At 33.2% G+C, this 26,053-nt stretch overlaps 1 protein-coding gene across 1 annotated transcript; it reads left to right on the top strand.

The window, feature by feature from the left end:
• The first annotated feature begins 87 nt into the window (after window positions 1-87).
• On the top strand, window positions 88-12,040 carry LOC132552872 (eukaryotic translation initiation factor 3 subunit D-like). The gene is made up of 14 exons (XM_060217064.1): window positions 88-236; window positions 1,627-1,672; window positions 2,280-2,419; window positions 3,925-4,016; window positions 4,302-4,371; window positions 4,829-4,950; window positions 5,948-6,080; window positions 6,241-6,519; window positions 8,305-8,387; window positions 9,366-9,495; window positions 9,891-10,033; window positions 10,734-10,926; window positions 11,382-11,541; window positions 11,758-12,040. Exons 1-14 carry the CDS (start codon window positions 114-116, stop codon window positions 11,784-11,786), a joined length of 1,743 nt encoding a protein of 580 aa, XP_060073047.1. The 5' UTR covers window positions 88-113; the 3' UTR covers window positions 11,787-12,040.
• The last annotated feature ends 14,013 nt before the right edge of the window (window positions 12,041-26,053 follow it).

The following is a 26,053-nucleotide window of genomic DNA, read 5'->3' as shown; positions in this document are numbered from 1 at the left end:
TTACATTGGGTCGCAGCACGCAACATGCACCACCTACAGGCAGAATATTTAACGACGGGTGACAATCCATTTCCGGTTTCCGCCATCTTTTATTCAGTCACGTTGCCGGCAGAATGGCATTTTTTCATCCGCCTCAGATTCAAGATAATCCTACAGGATGGGGACCATGTGCTATTCCAGATCAATTCAAGGATATGCCGTATCAGCCCTTTGCCAAAGGAGATCGGTTAGGAAAGGTGTGGTCCAAGTTACCAGTCGTAGCAATTAATAGTATAATGCCATATGTCAGTTACCCTCACGTCATATGTTGTACTGATTACCGGTCGAGAAGCCTTGCCTAGATTACCAACGTATCTGATATTTGGACCAAAACCGAGTTCCATGCTATTTTTCGTTTAATGTATAGAACATATCCACAGTTATGATGAGTGGAAGGGAGGGAAGGGTGATCCGCATTCTGAGGAACAAAGTCTGCCATGTTACTTTATACTCACTCGTCAATTAAATAAAATTCCAGGTCCAGACATGATTTTCGGGATGAAAATGAAATTTCACTTTTGACGTAGTGAATGACATACTAATTGCCTGTAATTGTGGTAGGCAATGATTATAGCCATAACAACAAATATGTACACTATGATGTCCTATACTCGAGGGCACTTGCTTGTGTCATATACTATATAGATAGTAAAGAAAGTATGAAAATGGTCGGGAAGGTAATTGATTGTGGCACTAATTCATAAGCAGTCATCATGTTCATAAGAACTGTCTTGAATTATTCAATACAGATTGAAATGAAACATTAGTACTGACGGATCCACTCCATCTCCTCCCCCACCCCTCCTACCAACACCTGTCACCACCAATTCTCATGTCACCAGAACACTTGTGGTTGTGGATTTCATTGGTGAGACAAAGCCAAAAGCTAGCAACAGGAAGAGCGCCGAGATGGAAAACCTGTTAAAAAGCAACCAACTCACTGTTGTGTTCATTATAAGCTGAGCACTTATGTTGTATCATTAGATTCATTCAGTATATGTGGTATTGATTGATTCAATCTGTATATGTGTGAGAAAGGAGAGGTGTTAATTGCACATATCTTGGTCAATTGGTCAGTCCTATAGATACTTTGAATAATAACTTACATGTACCTAATCCAGACTTACTATATACAACCTGGTGTTGTCATTTTCATGACACATACAAAGAGCAGGCCAAAATGAAACTACACATACAATGCAGACATGAGAGCAACACATGTGATAGTTATATTCCTCAATGCGTACATATCCAAATATCCACAAATTTAGCAGGGTACGACGACTATATAAACGAAAAGACTAGTTTGATTCTTCAATGTACATCAAACAAGGTCATATAACAGGCCATTGTGAACAGACCTTTCTATCAGTTTGTTGTATACATGTTAAAATACAATGTTTTGGCACAATTTTTGTTTGAATGCTGGTCCAGGTGTGGAAGACTTATTTACCTCATTTTGAATAAGCTTGAGTTCTGATGCTCATTGACTCTAAACAGATATATGAAAGTCAAAATTTTATTGATGATTTGCTTTTATTCTTATTGATTAATATAACCAGCTTTTTCTAACATTTTTTGTTTCAGGTCTCTGATTGGACTGGGGCAACTTACCAAGACAAGAGATATCTTGGTTTGTGAATTATTATTTCTCTTCTCTCTTTTTTTTTTTTTTTTTTGACTCATGACATACAAATCATCTAGATGAAGTTTTCAAGATTGTATATTTAAAGGCATCAAATGATATGGAAGAATTTAATAAAGTTAAACATTTTCATTTGACATGTTCTGTATGCTCAGTAGCCTATTTAACTTGATTTGCATTCTTACTCTGAAAAGTAATTCTCTATGATTTACCAGTATATGCGTACAGTATTTATTTATGTTTTGTCACATTTCATGAAACCATGACTGTTATTAAAGTATATTAAGGTATGATTGTAAATAACATAATTTAAACAGATTGTAAGACACCTGTGTACAATGAATGTATTAATAATTTTACTTAAGCTTAAATGTTTTACTTGCAATGGTTGTTATGATAGTCATGACTGCAAGTTTACAATTCAGTCTGAATTGTTGTAAATTTATTATATTGGTTACCAGGATACAGCTGTTGATCTGTAGACTGGCAGTTCATCTCATTACACATACTGATATTCTTACATGTTTAGTCAAGATATGTACCAATAAATTATTTTTAAAGAAAGTCAAAGATTTGGATGAATTATTTGTTACAGGTAAATACTCATCTGCATTTGGAGGAGGAGGCAGTCAGTATGCCTACTACCATGACGAAGATGAGAATAGCTTCCAACTTGTGGATACACAGCGAGTACAGAAGCCAGTATACCAGCGTGGCAGAAGAGTCTTTCAACAAGTTAGTTTACTCATTTAACCAATAAATTATGTATAGATGAATTCCTCATGAGAGATGACTTTCCCAATGCAGGTGATATGAATTTAGTACTGAATAATTGCACCCCCAAGGGTTGAATAATTGCAAGGAAGATTACTAGTTTCTCATTGAAAAAGATAGACAATGGTTTTGCGTTGTCTGGCCATTCATCTGTCCTTCCACAATCTTGTGGGAGCCGGAACTTAATACTTGGACCATAAGTTAACTTTAATGAGGCAGTATGTCATATATCAAAAGTAGATCGCTCTGACCTTCATTTTGACCTTTGACCTACATCATAGAAAACGTTTTTGTGAGGTCAACTCCTATACAACTTGACACAGTTACTTCATATTTGAGTTATGGGTTCACCTTGGCGAGATAGTGTTTACTGTATCATAAGTAGGTTCTTCTGAACTACATTTTGACCTTTAACCTCCATTAAAAAAAGTTAGGGCTCTTTCATCTACACTTTTTGTCACTGAAACTTTTAACTTATGTTATGGGTTCACATTCAGTGCATTCTTGGTTTATGACTTAAAGTTGTGTGAGCTGAACTATCATGTTATTCTAAACTCTAGGATCACCACAGTTTCAGATTTGACTAAGAAGGAAAATGTACCCATTAGGATAAAGTCCAGCATATAATACAACTGCTTAGTTCATTGTTCTACTCATTCATAAGCACAAACTGTTGACATGCATGAAGGTCTTTTATTAGGTCACTCTAGACAAAGTCTCATAGTGACCTATTGCGATCACCTCCTGCGTCGTGAGTCCGTAAACAATTTAACACTTTCGACTTCTCAAAAATCCCTGATCCGATTTCGATGAAATTTTACAGAAACCATCTCAGACTTAAGATGAACCAAAATTGTGAATTATACAGTCCCCACTCCACAGGGGCTGATGGGCGGGGCAAAAAGGAGTCAAATTGACTCAGATTTCAAAAATCTCCTCAACAACCAGATAAGGTAGAATCAAATGCTCTTCATGGATGGCACATCTTAAGGCACTTTAATTACCAAATTGGGTCTCGCATTTCTTTACATAACGCTTGAAAGCTACTTACCCTTTAACCTTTATAATCAATATTGCTTATCTCAGGTGACATTCAAGGCCTCTTGTATCTGTTTCACATTCTTATGTGGCTGTAATAGCTAAGTTTGTAGAGCCTTGACTTTCATAACGTCAGTTGAAGATCCAAGAATTGTGGTTTGACACTCCTTACCCTTAGCAGTTTTGCTTTTCTTGGGAAGCAAAGAAACAAATTAGTCTTTGCTGTCATTGTGTCCTGGGACAAGACACTTTACCCTAATTACTCTGAATGTGTGTGTGATTGGTCTCCTGTATGTTACTTGGGAAGCCATCAGCAATTAAAACAAGAATCAGACTTATAATTAACCTGACTGTTCACAAAGCCAGTGGTCCAGCCCTTACATTCTTATCCAAAAAAATCAACATAGTTGTACTAATTCTTGCTACAGAACAAGCAAAGGAGAGAGCGTGAGCGCCGAGCACAGCAGCAGGCCCAGGCTAACCTCCAGGTGCTCTCCAAGACACAGAAGAGCAGAGAGAGGTAAGTTTTCTGTCATTCCTGGTCCATTGGATTGTATTCCACTCAAATTTAAGTCTGTTCCAAACATTCTAGGTGATACATTTTCAGTTCAATTTTCATGTCATTGCTGATTTATCTCTACTTCTAAACATTTTCCTTTTTTTTTTTAGTATATTTCCTTTGTATTTATAAATGATGAATAATTTTGAAAATTTGCTATGGTATATTAAAATCTTACAGATTTGTAAACATCTTTAAGCGATAACTTCAAACCAACTGAATTGAATGTAATTTTCCTTCATTTAGGGATAGACAGAGGCTGTTGAGGAAGTGGCAGAAACAGTTTGGGAAACAGATGCAAGAAAATCGTAACAAGGTAAATCTGATGCTTGCCAAAGTTCATCAAAGTACTGTAACAAGGCATGGAAAATTTCTTGTGAAGTACTAGATACAATATGCATCATTTTTCAGAAAGGACTGCTTTAAGGTTTTGCTACCAAAACAGAGTTTTGTGTTGATATTCAAAATGCATGAAACTTTGTTTTGAATCTGTTGTGAAAGAAATGCTATTTGCACTTCATTTGGAAAGCTGGATCTAGTTTCCATTCTTTGAATGTGTGATCTGTTTACGGAGAAATGAATTCTCAGGATTTATCTTGAAAATCTGTATCAGCCATTTTTGTCGTTCATCAAATAAATCTTATGACAATGGTGTTCGTTGTGTTCTGTTTAACTTCTCCTGTGTGGTTGTTTTCAGTACCTATCACAACATGTATAACAATGTGTTAACTTGGCAGCGAAGCTTGATACAAAACATGTTCCTTTTCTTTCAGGCCCCTTTGAAGCATCGTGATGCATCTGTACAAGTGAAAGAAGACTGGGAGGTGATAGAAGACATGGACTTCCCTCGCCTCACCAAATTAAGTTTGCCTGGTATAGAGGTTGGCGAGGATCTGTAAGTCAATAAATAGTCTTGCACTTATTAGAATTAAAGATGTTGCAAAATGAAGGCAGATTAGGTAAATCTGAATGACATTTGTTGTAATTATGTCAAAATTTAAATTAGAAAGTCTACTTAACTTATTAAACACCCTCATTGGCTTTAGTAAGGCAAGAATAGTTATGAATAGGTATAAATATTCATAGTGATTAGTCCTATAAAAGAATAGAGAAGTAGTATTATGAAACATCAGATTCTCGGAACCGTTTTAAAGTATTGCATGAGGCAAAACTGATAATGAATGATTTCAACTCTTTAGCTCCTATCCTACACAATTGTTTTAATTGGTTAGAAATTAATGAAACTTATTGTAGATATTTTTGTCATCAGCATTGATGAAAGTCTGAAAAATTCCTTCGAAGAAAATTTCCAAGTGAGCATTATTTTCAAGAGATGAAAATGCATACCTACTGAAAATGTTTTAAATCTTAGTATTCGTTGCTAACAATGCAAGTTAATAAGAATTCATTTTGAAATAAAAAAAGTTTCCATTTCCCAAATGCTTCGGAGATGCCCCCTATGATAGTATCTTCCGGTCTGCATATTTAAGGAAGTGATTGACATTTTAGTCCAAGCCTTCTTGGAAATGGGTACTGGTATCCCAGGCTCTGTATTGTATGTTTGTCATAGATACATGTTCAACCTACATTTCCAGGTTCTTTATTCACTCAGAATAAAAAATGGAAGCGAGTAATTATTTTTATGCAATGTACCTATTGGTCACGTTGCGCTGTCATTGAAACAATCCTTTTGTACCCTGGGATGCCCGTACACGTTTCCAAGCTAGGCTTGGGCAAAGATGTCTGCCACTTCCATAGATACAATGACCGGAAGATATCATAAGCTTAAGGGGGAGGTCTCAACCGAAATTTGAAAAAGCATGGAAATATTTCAACTTGCATTGTCAGCTTTAAACATAACTTATGATTGTTCAATCTGTTTTGTTTGTAAGGTTGAAATGTGGAAGCATGGAGTACTATGACAAGACGTATGACCGTGTTACCACTAAAAATGAGAAAAGGTTGAAGCGTATTGACCGAATCTTCCACAAAGTGACAACTACTGATGATCCTAACATAAGACAGGTAAAAATGTAAAAATTGTTAAAAAAAATAAATGCTTTAAGTACAGGTAGTGAAACACTTCACAGATTTGAAAATAAAAATATGGGCCTTTGGTGAAAGCTTAACGTGAGTTGTTTTATTAATTGTATTTGAACAAAGTTGTAAATTTCTGTATTTTCAGCTTGCCAAGACCACCGGCAATGTGTTTGCAACAGACGCAATATTAGCAACACTCATGTGTTGTACCAGATCCACTTACTCCTGGGACATCATAGTTCAACGTGTTGGCAACAAGTTGTTCTTTGACAAGCGTGATGACTCTGAGTTTGACCTGCTGTCAGTGAGTGAGACGGCAACTGAGCCTCCACAGGATGAGGGCAACAGTATCAACTCACCTCGTAACCTTGCTCTTGAGGCCACTTTCATCAACCACAATTTCTCTCAACAAGTTCTTCGTATGGTAGGTGGATTTAGCATGTATAAAGGGTGTAATGGGAGGAAGTTGAAACATTAACAAAATATGAATATTTGAGGTGTAATTTAACAAAGTTTTTTGAGTTTCTGTCCCCAAGATAAAAAAAATACAGGCATATGTAATGCTATATCCTCATACCATTGATTCTACTCCAAAGACTGAAAGGGTACACTGTTTAGAGTGACATTTTTCTGAAATTGCATCAACTGAATTTGCAAATGAAATAATTGTATTGGTTTTGGAGTTGATATTTGTCAAAACAGTATTTAGTTGATGTCTAAGGCCTGACCTGATAAATGAATGACCACACTTTTTCGACAATAACTAAATACTGTATTCAATGATATCGTGCCAAAGCGAAATACGATGGAAGGATCAGCCTAAAAAGTACAGCAATTATAAGTTAGAAGTAAATATTATGTGCAAACGAGAAAAATGTACTCATACTAGTCACTAATTAGAGCACAACGAAGAATGGGGTAAATGATACCGAGCATCTTTCACAGTGATAAATAAGAATAGTTTTTGAAATTTTCGGGTTTATTTTTAACTGAATTAGGGGTTTTTAAAAAAATTCAAAGATGCAATGATTCATCAAAGTGATCCATTTGCACATGTGAAGATATGAAGTCTCTTTGCATGATTGATGGTATTTGCTCGATTCTGTCAGAGGACACCCCTTTACAGTTGCTGCCAAAGTGACAGTCAAAGAAAGTTTGTCTGTTGCACAATTGGGAACACAGAGTTCAGTAAAAATATGATTCTATTCCACAAATTGAATGCTTTAAGCATTTTCAACAGGCTTGGTTTGAAAACATACTGTTAGAGACTGGGCTTAGTTCTACCACAGTGATGAATTTCATTAGATATCATGACATGTGGCATGGATTGTGTAGATAGCCAGCCTTTCATGATTTCCCAACATGGACTGTTAGTGGTCAGATAGAGCTGTATACTGGTCACAGAATACTGATAACAAACAATGAAAATCTTCTAACTGGTGTTCCTATTTGTATCCATCAATATCATCTTTTTTAGCAGATGTGGACTTGATGTTTTTTTATTGTAGGAAGTTGTAATTAAAACACATCTATTTCACTGAGCTTATACTTCTATCTAGGTCAACTTATTTCTATATCGAGGTAATTTGTGCAAATTGTACTGTTTTTTGTTTATTTCATTCCTTCTTTTTATGTCTGGAATGGCTAGTGACAGTGTTCATTGTAAAGCACCCATACATTTGTATACCCATATTACACTAGCATTAACCATCAACAACACCTTATCATAACATAAATAGAGATTTGGATGTTCTTAATAACACCCCTAATACCTTAAGATAATTTGCTATTACTTTGGACATAGTAAATTGCAAGTAGAATTTAATGACCTTTCATGTGTTGACTGCCGTTAAGATTGTAATTTTCCAATTTAACTGGTACCTTAGTTAGGTATTGAAAAAAAACCCAATATGTTATGTTACATAATGATAATTAGATTCACATGAAACATAGAAATCAACCAACAGATATGAAAATAAATGATCCTGAATTATGTAATTGCCTAATAACTATCTAAAATTATGTCTAGGTTTTTCATTTCAGTCTAATTGGAAATTACATCAGACATTGTATCAAAACTCGATATCACCAACCAACATTTGATTTTGATAAACATGCATGTGGTTAACAGGTCTTATACTATTTATTTATTTCTGATCTAAGGAGAGGGAGAGCTGGTAAATGTTGATAATAATGTGATATTTGACAGGGAGAGGAAAAGTATTCCTTCAAAGACAACAATCCTTTCGTCCATGGAGAAGATGATGCAAATGTAGCCTCAGTTGGATACAGGTAACAGAAAATTTAATTTGTGTTCAAGAATAAACATATAAACAAATGGGCACACACTTTTTCATGGGAGAACATAGCTCTTGAAAATTTTCTAATAAATCTTTATACTGTTGTGGTCCATGCTTTTGTTTGTGGCATAATCAACTGAACAGTTCTACAACAATGGACACAATTTTTAGTATAATTTTCAAAGAACCCAGTGCTCCAGATAACTTTTTGACATGTGGGGTTTTCACTCCTACCTTTATAAATTGAGGGTTTTTTCACCCCTGCCTTCATCAAGTGTATGGGTTTTTCCATATTAGGGTAACACTGAATTTGTAAACATTTTTGACAGCGCCATATTTGCTATGTGACTGGTTTATAATCACGATCAAGAAACGCTTGTTACGAGTTTCGTTTACTTGATAAGTGTCTGTTTGACTTAGATTATTGAGTTTTCTAACTACGTAATATTGGAGCCGGACATTGACGCAGAGTCCGGATTTCGCACGGGTTAATGACGCAAATCTTATTTTTTTCCTAGCATGAAATTAGAAATATTGTGCGTGAAAACGCATTCACGCATGCTATCTGGAGCACTGGAACCTGTAAACCCCCAAATGAATTAATGGAAATTGATAAGAAGGAAAATATGTTATTGATGTTGTACAAAATGAAGCCTGAAGTAATTGGTGGTCTGGTTCTTCACATTTTCTAATCATCCTTTGGTGTGTGTAAATATAGAGTGAGATCCTAGAGCCCGAATCCAGAGAACATAGGATTATATTAAATTGTTTTGGTTTTCCTCAGCTGTTTCACATCATAGTTATTGACAGAAAAAGGAAGAGATGGGGAACTAACAAGGGAATGAGAAGATGATGTAAAAATGTTGTTTTAATGTTTATTCATTCAATAAAATTGCAATCTTGATAAATTGTCTCCCTTTAATAAGTTGGTTTCTGTTAACAACTTTTTTTTATTTATTTACTCAAACAGGTACCGTAAGTTCAGCCTGGGAAATGACATCGAGTTGGTGGCACGTTGTGAGCATGATGCTGTAATGATGGGTCCAAGTGGAGATCTGCAATACATCAATATCAAAAGTTTAAACGAATGGGATTCAAGGGTAAGAGTTTACAGTTTGAAATATTCATGGATGAAAAATTCTGATGGTGCTTTGTCAAAATAAGGATTTTCAACTTAGTGTCGAATCACACATTCCCTTCTGTACTTTTGCAGTTATTTGGAATTTGAAGGAAATTCTTTTACCTTTGCTGATTTTTTCATATATAATCATTCAAATGAAAAAAAAAATAAAACATTTATCTTACTCTATAGTTGTAACCCCAGGATTTTAAGAGAAATGACTTTACTAAGAGTTAGTAATAAAGGAAAAGGTATAAAATAAAGATAGCAGTTGTCTATATTTGGGATTCTTTTGGTTGATCTGTGACTTGAATAACTCTGTTGAATTTGATGACATCATACATATGTATTATTATGACTTGCCTGGTGTTGTAGTTCAGTGGTGGTGTTGACTGGAGGAGTCGACTAGACACTCAGCGAGGAGCTGTTCTTGCTACAGAACTGAAAAACAATAGTTGCAAACTCGCCAAGTGGACTGTATGTGCCCTTTTAGCAGGATCTGACCAGCTTAAATTTGGGTAAGTGCATATAATTTGATACAGCTGAGGCCAAGATACAATAAATATTTGCAAGAACCTAACCCACAGAGGAGAAAAAACTTAATGCATTGTTTAATATAAAAAGCTTTGAATACTAAATTTAAAGTTCTGAATTGCTAAAAAGTTGAATCCATCTTCCATGATGTTGTTAAGCTTCTACTTTAACCAAAATTGATCAATGTCAAAGTATTATCAAATTATGACATACATGTATATAAAAAGAGAAGAGATGCTGTGTATACACAAAAATAGCATTCAATCTAAAAATCAATGAAAGAATGGCTAAAACTGAAATCAGTTTACAAGAATACTCTTGAAAACGACAAAGTTTATAGTCTTATGCTTCATCAACAACACCTACCATGTAGATCACGTCTGTCACATTATCAAATGATATCAATGTATTCTCAAAACAAGCAACAAGTTCGCTTCCAAACATAAAAAAGTGAATTTTCTCGGTGCATAATGAAATAAAATGTATCCTAATAGGATTATTTACAGCAATTTTATATTAACCCATTGTCTCAATCAACCTAAATCTCTTGAAATGTCTTGTTTTATTTTGTCCTTTAGCAGTTCACAGGCACCAGTTTCAATATGAAGTGTCTTATGATATTGTATTGTGTATTATCTACATGTTTTGATTTACTGTTTTATAACAAATACTACTGGGTTGTAGATATGTATCCCGTCTACACCATCGAGACACCGCCAAACATGTGATTCTAGGAACACAGCAGTTTAAGCCTACTGAGTTTGCTAACCAGATAAACTTGAATATGGAGAATGCATGGGGTATACTCCGATGTATCATAGACACCTGTCGCAAACTTAAAGATGGAAAATATCTTATCATGAAGGATCCTAACAAGGTAAATCAAGACACACAATATAAAAACCTTTCAATACTAATTAGGTATTGAATAAAATATATATCAAACTGCATCATGCAGCTATTTTACCCTTTGTAATGCTAGGTGCTTTAATTCTGGAAATCTGAAAGGTGAGTTTGGAAATCAATATCAGCTGAAACAAATGTTTAGCTACAGATGGAAAGTTTTGTTAACTTTCAATATTGGGATATTTAATGTATTTTGATAAAAAAATCATTAATAACTCATTGACAATGTTGGTATGTACTGATAACAGAATGGAATATATAGAAATCTGAATGTCTTCAGTCTCTTTAACTTGTCAGTTATTGGAAAACGTTTTTGATGTCATACACAAACGGAGGAAGATTTCAGCAGAATACTGTCTGAAAGTACTTCAGTTTAACTAATTTTATTTAATGGTTAAGTGACAAGGATGGAAATTCTGTTTGCAGCCTGTCATAAGGATTTACAACATCCCAGATAGTACCTTTGAATCTGATGAGGATGATGATGATGATGACGATGATGATGATGATGACGATGATGACGACGATGAAGATGATGAGGATGATGACGATGAGGATGAGGAAGATGAAAAGAAAGATGATAAAAGTAATACACATCTCTAAGAGATTTGGAGTAAAAATCGGAGCAAAACACATTTGCATTGCATTGTTTATTAAGATCAATTGCTGTGCTTTCCAAATAATTCATTTGATTCTAATTTTAGCATTTAGAAATCATAAGAATGCAAAAAATACTTCTTTTTTAAGTTTGCATGACACGTTCCAACACCTTAATTTATCTTTACTTTCTCCTTTACAATAGGTGGAAAGAAGTCTACCAAAGACGTTTAGAGAAGGGATCTAAACTATTGGTTAGTTTGTGAACATACAACCAATCCAATCAATCCAGTGAGTTGAACAGCTCTACTGAAGTGAAAGTGCTAACTGTTATCTGCATTACCAGAAGTATCTTGTGTGATTTCATCCTAAAAAATTGTGATACACCAAAGTGTATCTTGTAAACTTCACAAACACTTTGAACATTATTTCTTTTTATAATTGGACCCACTACCAGCTTAAAATAAATTTATTGTGTAAAAGATGAACATGTTTTTTTTATTTATTAATGGAATTTAGTGACAAAGGAAAGGATATATTTGCGAAGTATGGGTATTCAATATTTAAGTTGGGATCCATACTTCTGTCGAAATTATATCATGCGAAAGAATTTTGGGATGTTATGATGATATCAATCAGTGCTTTTGTCGTATCTTTATATGTAACTGACATTATGTATACAAGGTATCATGTTCAATAACTATGTTATATGAGCTTTTTCAAAATATGTATTTAAGGAATGGAGGTAGGGTCATGGTAGAGCATCCTTTGTTCTGGATATGCTGGTCATCAATTTGACAAGCTGTATTATGGTGTGATGTGTCATAAACTGGTTCATCTAGAGGTCTTGTTTATTTAAATCTTTGAAACCTTGTAGGCTATTATCATCATAATCTGAAGTTGTATTTTCCTAAATGGTTTCCCTTTGTCCCTCATTGCACAATGTTTATTTTGGGGACAGACCTAAAAATAAAATTGGTTTTGATTTTGACAGTTATAGTTTATTATCATTTACTGGATTCTCAGATTCCATGTGTAGGTTCCACTTGATCTCATATTAATTATGCTTTGTACATTTTGAGTGAATTGGAAAATCAAAATGGCTGACAATTCGGCCATCTTTGATTTTAATACTGTTTAGACTTCCATCGTCAGGTTTTGGTTTATTCTAATCACCCTTTGTCTGTGGTCTGTTGTCCTTGTGTCAGTAAACAATTTTTGTTAATGTTATATCTTGTGAAGTACTGGATGAATCTTTTTCAAATTTCATATGAAAGTTCCCCTTGGTCCCTAGTTGTGCCCTTGGAATTTTGGATGTGATCAGAAAAACAAAATGGCCGACAGGCAAAGGAATGTTCAAATTTCTTATCGTTAAAAGCAAAAACAGAAAAAAAGGGAAAAATTCAACGATCAAAGAGCAAATAAAGATCAATCAGTAGTGGGCGCGAAGATCCCTCTGGGATCTCGTTCAAAATCCTCATCCTCCTGTAGAAGTGAAAGAATGTTGCCCAAATCGAATCTGAAGCATTCTTTAGGGAAAGAGTAAATCTTTGAAATCCAACTCCTCTTGTAGAATTGTTTTGTCTAGTTGTGTCTGAAGCATTCTTGGGTGAAGGAGAATGGATTTTGTATAAATGTTGGGTTTCGGCCACCTAGGATGGGACCCAGTAGGGGAAAATGAGCAAATTCTTTAAAACCCTTCACCTGTAGAACTGATCAAATTTTATCCTAATCAGGCATGAAACATCCTTAAGAAACTTAAAAGCAGCTATGTATAAATGATGAGTGTAAACTTCTCTGGATTGAAGGGACAAGACCTATTCGATAGGAAATGAAGCAAATGCTTACAAGTTCTGCCGATAGAATTTGGGTGAAGTTATGTCCGCCGAAGAAAGCCAGATGAACAATACAGGCCCTATGAGCCTCTTGTTGGAGATAGTGTTATTTGCGTGGCATTGCTATGATAGAAATCTAACAGAAAAGGAGTGATATGGTTAAGGTTCTTTAAATGGAATTCAACGTGTTACTACGTCATTATTGTCGCCATGGAAACGGAGAAGGTTAGTCGTTAAATTGAAAAATTTTAATTATAAATACGCGATTTTACAAGCAAACATACCATATTGTTCTGGGGTTAGGGTAACATAATGCTTGCCTGCAAAGCTTTGCCATATATACTGACTATGACTGCCATATCACGAATGCTGAGTTGAGGAACAAAGAAAACGAGATAATTCCTCGGCATTTCATCCATTTAAGACTGAGAGTCATACATAGCACAGAAAGTTATTAACAAATATTCTGAAGAAATTACTTGTTTCTATTTGGATAGTTGACAAAAAATGTAAGTGTGATTGGGTTGTACCTTTATGTGTATTTACATTAAATAAGAAGGTATGTGATGGTTGTTACAGTTCCAGCGATGTACTTTGATAATTAAGTTATGGGACAGTTTACTTGTCGCGTTTTATAAAATTGCCTTTTTTATATGTGAAATATACAAAAAGCTTGTTGAATGTACTCTCGGTTTTCTTGGCACCTGACTATGATGTAAATCAATCCATATATAAACCCAGTCGTAGACATATTACGGTCCATATATGGTTACTACGACAAATATTACTGAATAGGATGATCGTTGACGGTTTAAAGTAGTGAAATGTGACGCGGGTATCTGTAAATCATACAGACTCCACAACAACACCGCCATTGTTTACTCCTACTGCGTGTTTCTTCCTTCTCATCTTTTATAAAACTTACAGTCTGAGTTCAGATGTCACATTCGATGGACTAAACGTTGAGCCGGTGTTGTTGATATCAAAGCATGGTACTCCCAACAAACAGGTTCTGGTTCAGGCATGGAGTACTGGCAACCCAAATATAGCTTTTATTTAAAAAAAAAAACAAACAAAAAACAAAAAGAAAACATGTATAAATCATAATTGTCCAAGTAGGGAATTAAATCTGTCAACTTCGAGTTATGGTTAGATATTTTAACATGTTTTTATAAAGAACTAACAAACTTCAGCGCAAATAAACAAGTTACACCCCAGATGATACTGTCTTTAACTGCTGACATCTTTATCCTATCAACAATCAACTCTCTGCATTAAGTGAAAAGCTTGTGTACTTTTTAGTCTGTATGAACTTGTAATTCTACCGATATTATGATAAATTTGCAGGAAGTCACAGTTGATTTATAAATGTTTTGAGTGCAATATCATCTTTCTAACGCCCCACTCAGTTCACATTAATGTCAATACCATGCCAAGTTCTTTAACCCATTTCCAAAGGAAAATAATTAACGGGTTGCATTTTATATTAATGTTGTAAATCAAGATTTGTAAAAAAGATTAAAAACATGAATATTAATCTGCATGCCATTCGGCAAGATAAGATCATTTTTCATCATATTTCACATGTCCGCAGTTACTGCGGTCAAACATGATATTGCAGCAAAGTTTCTGGGTTATTTGATTTGCCATATCTACCGCTGAGAAACAACCAATGATAAGTATGTGTACAAGCCAATGTTCTGATACCAGCTGGCCAAGTTAAGAGTATAGTAAGTCAACAAAATGAGATACGTATTTTTCATGAATTACCTATCTTGTGTATGAAACACAAATTGGTTAATTTAGAGCTTTTTTTGACAAAGTTGTCAACATTTGAGTTAATATTAAAAGACAATAAATAACTAAAAACAAACAAACTTGTTTTACCGAACTTTTTGATATCTTTTTTGCAACATACGGCTTAAGATACCGATAGCACCTGGCTAGTTTATACATTAACTAGTTATAAAACATTAATTAGTTAGCGATAACACTGTAGCTGACCTGTATACATATACTATGTGGGAATTTCTGAACACTCAGATAAGATAAGACTTGTCCATTGATATACAAATAAGTTAACATCCAGACGGTACCTGTCTTTCTATAGAAACATACACAAATAAGTTAACATTCAGACGGTACATGTCTTTTTATAGAAACATACACAAATAAGTTAATATTCAGACAGTACCTGTCATTTATAGAAATACACAAATAAGTTAACATTCAGACAGTACATGTCTTTCTATAAAAACATACACAAATAAGTTAACATTCCGACAGTACCTGTCATTTATAGAAATACACAAATAAGTTAACATTCAGAACGATCAGTCAGTTCATGTTCTGAAAAATATACCTATTTGTTTAACTCGCGGACTGCAATTTTTTTACATAAATTTACCAAGTAGCTAACACTCAGTATCTATTCTGTATATAAATATACCAAGGAGTTAAAATTCAGATATCAGTTTTGTACATAAATATATCAAAATGTTAATATTTCAATAAAACCTGCTAGGTATATAAATGTACCAATTGGTAAATATTCAAACAATGCCTATTCTGTATATGAATGTACCAATAAGTTAACATTTACATAACAATTGTTTTTATATATAGATATATACCAATTACTTAACATTTACATAACGTCTGCTTTTTATATAAAAATGTACAAATTAGTTAACATTTACATAACACCTGCTTTTTTATATAAATATGTACCAATTAGTTAACATTTACATAACACCTGCTTTTATATAAATATGTACCAATTAGTTAACATTTACATAACACCTGTTTTTTTCTATAAATATGTACCAATTAGTTAACATTTACATAACACCTGCTTTTTATATAAATATGTACCAATTAGTTAACATTTACATAACACCTGTTTTTCTCTATAAATATGTACAAATTAGTTAACATGTACATAACACCTGCTTTTTTATATAAATATGTACCAATTAGTTAACATTTACATAACACCTGTTTTTTTCTATAAATATGTACCAATTAGTTAACATTTACATAACACCTTCTTTTTATATAAATATGTACCAATTAGTTAACATTTACATAACACCTGCTTTTTGTTATATAAATATGTACCAATTAGTTAACATTTACATAACACCTGCTTTTTATATATATATGTACCAATTAGTTAACATTTACATAACACCTGCTTTTTATATAAATATGTACCAATTAGTTAACATTTACATAACACCTGCTTTTTGTTATATAAATATGTACCAATTAGTTAACATTTACATAACACCTGCTTTTTATATAAATGTATACCAATTAGTTTACATTTAACTAACACCTGTGTTTTTTTTTTTTTTTATATATATATAAATATGTACAAGTTTGTTAACATTCAGATAATACCTGTTCAGTATATAAATGATTATGTAACAATAAGTTAACATTCAGATAATACCTGTTCTGGATATAAATGTACCTGTTATTTAACACTCAGGCAATATATGTTCTGTACATAGTTTAGTTACTAACTGAGGTGCCGATTGTGTCATTGTTTATTTAACTTGAAGCCTTACGGCTCACAAGCATTCATATCAACATATCATTGATACTTAAGTAATATGAAATAAAATGACATTATATCATCATGTATAAAGCCTAATCTTGTAGGTAGTATTTAGTTAGTATAAATATTCTGTGATTATTATGTACAAGATAGACGAATTAACGGAAGATGGACAACTCTTGTATAGTTACTTTATATAAGTGTACATTGACTTTACATAGGAATACATAGGCTAGACTAGAACCATAAAGTGCAGTGACAACAATTACTATCAACATTATCAAATAAAGGCTCGAACAGGGTATACATATGTATATAGTGGTGTAGTCAGGGAATTAACGACAACAATATATATATAATGTTGTAGACAAACAAATATTCATGCAGTGCTAACCAAAGTGAAAATACAATAAGTTAAATTGGAATCTAGACCGTACTAATAAACTCGATGGCAGTTACAAAGTTCCTTTCTGTCACGTATAGGTAGCAACTGGGACAAGTTCATATGAAGATGGACGCTTCCAATTATACTTTTTAATGATTTTTTTTTTGTACGAAAATCTACATATACGTATAGTGGACAAATCAAAACAAAATGAAACTCGTCTTCTACCTGGTTTTGATTATAAAACCGACATAGCCTGTTCTCCCTCAGAGTATTACGATAACAACCTTCTTCTATACATAAGTGATTGGATGAAAGTCGTAATTTCGTTATAAGCTATGTATCTGGAATAGACTGTTGAATAAAATTGCAATGCGAAACTGCCTTACAGGAACTTTTACAAATAACATTTGGACGAATGCCCAATAAAAATATTCCTTATTTGAATAAAGTTATCTATTAAACGCTGCGTAAAACAACGTAAAAATATATGTTTATTATTAACGTAATGATTAACCAGATGTTACCAAAACCAAAGGACAACAATGATTTCTTAACTTGACAACGCCAATTACAGTTTCTGTGGTTACATTATTCCATTTCTTCGTAAATTGACTTAATAACACAATTATCACATTTAATTAACTTCAAATAATATGTTATTGTTCGACATTTCCTAATAATGTCCACGGGCAGGCGTCCTGGTTCAGAGTATACAATAAAAGAAGGCGTACTTTTTTTTACATTTTGGATTTTTCTAAAATCAACATTACGTACTTTTTCTACTGTGTCCACGGCATTAAAGTCCCATGTTTCGCAACCATAATTTAGAACAGGTGAAACACATATATAAAAAACACCAAGTTTTGATTCTACATTGAATGACAAATTATTACAAGTTCTTAATACATTATACACGCATTGTCGACCTTGTTCAGCAATAGTGAATTGAGTTTTTGTAAACATAACATTAAGCAATACACCAAGATAATTAAATTTGTCAACAATTTCCATTTTACTATCATCAAGATCGAATTTCTCATCAGCTCGTAGTCTTCCACCATTTCGAAATACAACAATTTTTGTTTTCTCTGTATTAACTGTCAAATCCAATTATCACTATATTGTTTTAAAGAGTCTAACAAACCAGAGGCAGACAGTATCATCTGCATACATAAGGAGAAACAATGAAATATCTCTTTAAGATAAAGCGTCACAGGAAGTATATATCAGTTCATTTTCAATGTCATTCACAAACATGGAATAAAGGAAGGGAGATAATCCCTCCCTTTGCTTCAATCCTCGTGAGCATGTAAAGAATTCGGACAACTCAGTCTTATACTTAATACAAGACTTTCAATATTCATATAAAGATTCTACAATTTTCTATAAATTTTCTCTGACTCCACTTTGAAAAAGTTTCAAAAACAATTTATTTCTATTTACACTATCGAAGGCCTTACTTTATTGTCAACAAAACAGCAGTAAAGCTTACAGTTATTATAAAGCATTTTCTTAAGTACACCATGTAAAGCAAAAGCAGCATCATCAGTTCCAAAACCAGGCTTAAACACTAACTGGGCATCGGTACCAACGTTGTTCTTCTGAGACCATTCTAGTAGTCTTATTTAAAACGGAAGTAAATAATTTAGATAAACAACTTACCAAAGTGATTCCTCTGTAATTATTTGTATCATTGGCATCACTCTAATTATACTTATTAGATAACAGACAATACCTGACAAGTTGATCAATCTATCAATAACAGTAATTGTATCAATTTAAAGCACGTGCAATATGAATAATACATGTACGAGGACTTAGTACCCGGCCAAATTATGACCTATGCTACACTATCAATAAATTAATTACGCTACTCCATTATCATAAATTGACTTCAATTTCTTTTTACTTAATAGACATGCTATTAAGAAGTTAGAAATAGTAATATGTCTTTTCCTTAGGTAGGGACAAGAAAACTAACACGCCCTATAATGTTGTTTATATAGCGTAACATGCCGCAAATTGATAACGTCACCAATTTTGACTCACATTTTATGGAACACAACGAAATGGCACTAGGGAAAGGTTTCAGCAACTTGCAATTCGTTATTTTATAATATATGCTAATAAAATAATAAGATAAAGGTCCACCAATGGAAGATTCTTTTGTTACAGAATTTGTTTCCTCGATAGTTACAACAGCCGTGCAAAAGTCTGTCAATTCTCTGGCAGTGAAAACACCAACACTATGCAAGAAAATAGCACCCATAAATTAAAATACAAGGCAAGAACTATAGCCTTATTACAAGAATACCTTGTACTCGAACTATTGACGTGATCCTCAGGAGAGAGAGATAGCAGATTGGGTGATCACGCGTTAACTATCCCTTAGCATCACTGACGAATCCTAGAAGAACTAAACACGTGTATCATTCACATTACTTTATTATTAATGAATTACGAAATTTCTTGAATTATTGAATTATCAGTGCGCCTCCCCATCTAGATTTTGAATTTTCTTTTGATCACCGTGTTAAATATTCTTCAGTCGCCTCATAGGTTTCAAAATTTAGTTGTAGAAGGACGAAACAACTGTATGATTAAGTTTTATTCATTGATTCGCTACAATGTCTCTAACTCTCAAGTTTTATTAAAAGGTGCTTTTTTTAGTACAAACTCCTTGCTAATTTGTGGTAACTGGAATCTACTGCGGAAGTTAAGATAAATGCACATGTGTTAATGCAGAACACGCATCTACCCATAGCCTTTTCATATGACAGGATTAAGTAAATAAAATGGAATTTCTAGCAACATATCGTTAATAGATCTGATTGAATGTGATTGATTATGAAAGGATCAGATTCACAGAACTTGGTCATGATTTCAAGTAGCTCAAAAGAAGAAAATTGTATTCAAAATATGATTTGTATGTTACAGAAATTGTTATACTGTAGACTTACAGCGCTAAAATATCTTAAATCAAGTTCACAGTATATAAAAAAACCTAGAACGCGATCAATGACAAGATGTTACATCCTCTTTAAATCAATTCCCGAGTAGGTCACCCAAAATAGACTGAAGTATGCATAAATCATTTTTATAGTGTAACGTGGGGGACCCCTGGTATCTTCAGAATTAAATAAGAATAAATCATGGTTACATTCCATGCCGTGCTTTGACGGTTAGAAGATAGTGGGATAAAAATCGGCATTAAATCAGTGGTTACCACAACGTATAACAGTTAGTAATGAAAACTTTGTGTAACGTCTTTATATATAAATGGTCCATTGTTTCATTCAAGGCTGGTTGTTTAATCCATATGGGAAATATATGTTGATTCGACGTCTGTGAGTTCCCATAGTAACCCTTTCGATATTCCATCGGTAAATTAGTTGACCATATCAATAACTTATTTGGATAACGCATACATTTTGAGTGTTGAACAAATACACTTGAGGTGTGATGAGACGCTACAATCTTGAAAATACCCAAAGTCTCTTCAGTCCTTGGATGGACATCTCGATCATCGAAGTACCTTTAACACAATTCACCTAATCTTAATAGCATTTTCCTGAATCGTATAAAACGTATAAAGTTATTTGATTTATCAGTAAATTACAAAGTTCAAAGCTATTTAGCAGCTATTGTGTTTTCAATATCGAGCAGACAGAGAGCGTGAAGTGTGTGACACTTTAACATACTGCCCAATAAAACCAAGATCCTTATATCTATTTATACTAATGATGTTCATTGAAAACGCAAATATTTGAATGCCAAATTCAATTATATCAAATTCTTAATAAGACGTTGTGTGTTAGTTTACCGGAAACAGCAGCTACACGTGAAATTCGGTTTAAAATGTATGATTGTTATAAACGAAGACTTGAACCGTTTTTTTCCAAATCGAATGAAATTTTCGCTGACATGCTATTGACATATATTAACTAGCTTGAATACAACCCATCCTCAATGGAAATTCAAACATAAAGAGAACGTGCTAAAGATATCATTCTGACAAAACATTAACTGAACAAGCCTTCTGAAACGTCCGTCTCCTGCTAAGCTATACATACCAAGTATTCTTGTTTAATTTGTCTAGAGGTTTGTCTAAATATAAACTGAAAGTTTTGAAACCCAACGCTACAGTAGTGTGTTATCTACTGGTGTCTTCAGTATTTATCATGAATTTGACATATCAATTTATTTCATAATGTAATTCGTAATATCCTTTAAAGGTTTTTATTTATGACCTATTTTTAATATTTCTAAATAGAAATTATCACTAGATTGTCATTAAATTTAATGATATGCAACTATCATGCTGCCAAAGCATTGCCTCCTTTCTCGTTGAATGATTATCATGTGAACACATGACTATTGAAATATCAAAATATGAAATTTCCATCTGTCATATAAAGTTAAATTGATGCACTAAACGAGTTGACATGCTGTGAAAATCTTCACAAGATATATTTGCACATTTAAAGTTATCGCTAGCTTTCACATTAAATACGTGTCTTTGGCTATTTTAAGTGTCTTTAACAGAGAAACGTCTCATCCGTTATGCGTTACAAAATTATCTTCTACTATTTGAAAGCAAATATTTCAAAAGTAATCAGTATTTTCTATGAAGGATGATTTTGCAAATTTTTGTATAGGGATGATTTTGCTTTTTAAATGAAACGCGGCCACTGTTACGATGTTTCCAGTTCTGATGTCATATAAATGGTGCAAGGCATCATTTTCTGTATTTTCTCTTTGTGGAAAAATGCGTATTTTCTACGTCAGACTGGTATTTAATATTCTTAAATTGTTGCTACATAATTAGACAATGTTTATTAATTGTACCAATGAAAAGTCTTGATTTCCTTGTGCAATAATTAAACATCTAAACATATTAAAACATAATACAAAGTGTAATATATTAGTAGAAATAGCAGTATTTTGCTCAGGAAACGGTAAAAGTGATTCAAAAAGAAGTCTAAGTAAACGTTCACTGATATATTTATTTAGGAAATCTTATAAGAATGAGCAGAGGAACTTAAAAATTGAAATAGGATCGGTTTGTATTAAAAAAAAACAAAAACAAAAAAACAAATTGTTACAAAATGAGAAAATTAAGTGGAATTGTGTAATTGCTAAAGATTTAAATTCAGTTTAAAATTTTTCAGTAGCAGTTTGATAGTTTAAGAATAGTGTTTAACATACGTATTAAATATCATTATCAGTGTATTTCTATGTCTGTTTTCTGCATCGCATATCTTTCGTTCTTTCGCATGTAATTTAATCAAAGTTTACTTTGGTACATCGTACATTAGATATGGCCACGATGACACAGCAACCTTGAGCGAACTTTTTCCCGAATTGTATGCATGTGACGCCTTGTTTGGCATGTGCTCGCTTCAGATAATTTGTTTAGTTAAACCTGTTAATGTTGAACTTTATTAGACGCACCCTGCCGGGTGGTCCAAGGATGGTCTGGATATGAGCTGTGAGTGACATTATTTACACAAAACAGAAAAGGTTTCATTCAGCCTGTTTGACCCGTCCCATTGTGTTTTATGGGGTACTATTCTATAGACTTGACATGATAATTGGCCTTGTAAATATGTTAAGGAATAGTTTCGCATGAACATTTTACTGACACAATGCTAATGATGTAGCCCGAGGAAAACTTTTGTATTTTAATGGGTTATGTTGTAATGCAATTTGGAATTTAATTTAATAAAAAATAATTTTGTAGAAAACAAATGAGACAAAGGAAAAGTAATAATAAAAATAGATAAATAATGTAGAGGTATTTTATATTTATTTGGTAAAGCTAAACCGTTCTTGATTATCTATTTGTTATTAAGCATACTTTTGTCACAAACAATTTGTTATTCATTTTTAACACGTTCTCTAATGTCTTCCGGTAGTAATTCGTGTCTATGGCAGTTTCATTTGAGAGATAGAATGTCATAATGTAGCTTAGTGCTCAACGCTTTTGTTATGATAACATGGCCGCAGAATTCTTTTCACAAAATATATGGCATGTATCGTAATTAAAACTTAAATTATAAAGGCTTTTCTCGGGGAATGTGCAATAACACTGCAAAGCGATATTTCAACTAAAACAAATGCGCGCAGGTTATAATCTTAACCTCCCTGGTGATATTTTCATGATATAAGAAGAATATACAGCAGTATAAATCAGATAATTTTTTGCACTGTAGCCTCGAAGCAAACATGAATACATTTTTTCAAAATAATAATGCAATATTAATTCGGATATATTATCGGACAGGGACATATGTACCAAACACCTTATCGTTATATAATTATACAAACCGTGCTACCTTTAACACGTAACTACAAAGTCTCCGTTTGACTTCGCTTTGGTTGGGTTTTCAAAATACATTTATATTCGCACAAGTCCATGAATCCCCAACTTAATGTCATATACATTCCAGACGTAAGAGAGAGAGATGAATAGATCCAACTCTTGTTTTGGAGATTGTATCACTTGTTTGCCTCATTTTAACTTCACATAAGCTACCGATGATTTCTCCTGTGTCTGTATCAAATTAATATTCCAGTAGAAAAATGCATTGCAATTCGGACCTCTATTTTTAATGTCTGACGTCTAAACATTTCAAATAATTATTAACACCAGAAACCACATAACCGTAGGAAAATTTTCAGTTATCTGCAGAATGGAGATCAGCCATGAAAAGGGAACATCCAATCCCTTCCACATCTACATTTTATTAATCTAAGGGCTTTGAGTATTCTGTGTGTAATGTTTTTATATGAAAGGATATGCCACAAGGTGCCATCCCTACTGTGTTTGAGAACGGGAACCTGAAGGAGATAGAGAACATCGTACAAGGTACGACACGCACATAGTCCACACAATCCCTATCAAATAACCATGATGATAAAACACATATGACCAGGTCATTTATTTGGCGTATGTATATTTACAATAAACATGTAGCAAAGAAAGATTTACGAGTTGTTATTCATAATATTCATGCTTTCAACCAATTCACGAGCAATTTATATGTAAAAAATAGGCTCATAATGAAAAATCGCACCATAAACTTTCGGACAGCAAACAGTGATGATAACAATGTAAATTTTAGAGATAAAGTTCCACCAGCAGGTAGTGAGTTGGAGTTTAAATCATTAGCATTGCTTTCGTGCGCGCAATGCCTATCATTTTTTTTTTCATGTATATTCCCTACAAGTGGTATTTTGGGAGAAAATGATACTGACACTGAGAATCAATTTCAAATTAAATTTAATTCACCAAAGAAATGTATGTTTTAAAGAAATGTATGTTTTAAAGAAATGTTGTATCAGTCTATATTTCCACATTTAAAGAAATGGTTGATGATAATTTTGAAATTAATACCATTTTCCCCATCAGATGTATAACAACAATAACAATTGTAACAATATTATTCTGTAAGACGTTAGATAACATCAACATAACAAATAATATTTTATGCCTCTTTTGAACTACCATATCGACTTTATGTAAGCAACTTATTAATATATCTAGAAAGGGATTTTTCTTTCACTGATTCTACAGTAAATGCCAAATCGCCACGAAGAAATGGTTAAACACACTGTTAAGTGTTATTTATTTTGTCGTCATACACAACTTTACTTTTATAAGATAATATAAAGCACAAGAAAGTTAATGTCGCCTTTGAATAAAATAGAGTCAAATAATGATTTAAATAAGTATGTGGATTTATTTCAGTGAGTTACTCTGTCACCTCCTTGGTATCAAAATTTAGGCCCTGAGAATCACTGAAGAGTCCTAGAAAGGACGAAACATCTGTATGGTTCTACTTTATCTGACTCTGATATATTGTAATGATATAATAAGTACTATTCACTTGTGTGTCTTCTGCAGAAAATCTTAACTTCTTAAAATGAACAAATCAATATAACAAGTTTTTACAAATTCATTTGAAATGAAAAAATAATATCACATTTCACATTACACTGGGTCGACTGGTGGATTTTCTTTCGGATTTCTATCCTTTTGGATTACATGGTACAATTTTATTCGTAATCTCACACTCTTCATATTCGGAGACAGTATCATTCAGTATCTGTCAGGTATTTAAATATGAAATATATTTAAATTCATAGCACATCACGTGATAACTTGTTTTACATTTATCTAATTTGTGAAATGCGTTTTGTGTAATTTTCATATTATGAAGCGGCATATTTGTTTGAGAATAACACCCGAGGGTGTCACCCCGCGTGTGGTTTTGTAACTTTAGATCATGTATTATTTATGTCCTGGAATGTAATGCTACACAGTTTTAGGAACAGACCCGACTTAGTGTCAGTATACCCTAATTACTAGTCGCAGGTTGACAAATTGCGTATACTGACAGTCCGTAAACTTAAGAAGATTCCTAACAAGTATATGTTTCTTATTCTTACTAAATTACCCTAGAACCGTGCAGATATTATTTATGTGTAATTTGTCCGGATTCCGATAACCACTCGAAGTAACTTAATCCTTTACAACACCCTTTCATGTCATTGTAGTGTTATTTTGATATATTTTATTGTCGAAATATGAATGCCTTGGCTGTTTTCAGTAAATTGTAATAAAATATCACTCCCGATGCGGTTTGAAAGGAACAGAGAAAAGGAAATATTATACCTAGTGGTTTGTACGAAATGTCCCCTTGACGAA

The sequence above is a fragment of the Ylistrum balloti genome, unplaced genomic scaffold (assembly GCF_031769215.1).
Source record: "Ylistrum balloti isolate Yb309-2 unplaced genomic scaffold, AGI_CSIRO_Ybal_v1 Utg370284, whole genome shotgun sequence".
NCBI classification, from domain to species: domain Eukaryota; kingdom Metazoa; phylum Mollusca; class Bivalvia; order Pectinida; family Pectinidae; genus Ylistrum; species Ylistrum balloti.
Note: the sequence above shows the minus strand (reverse complement) of the source record. Positions and strands in the feature narration are given on the sequence as shown.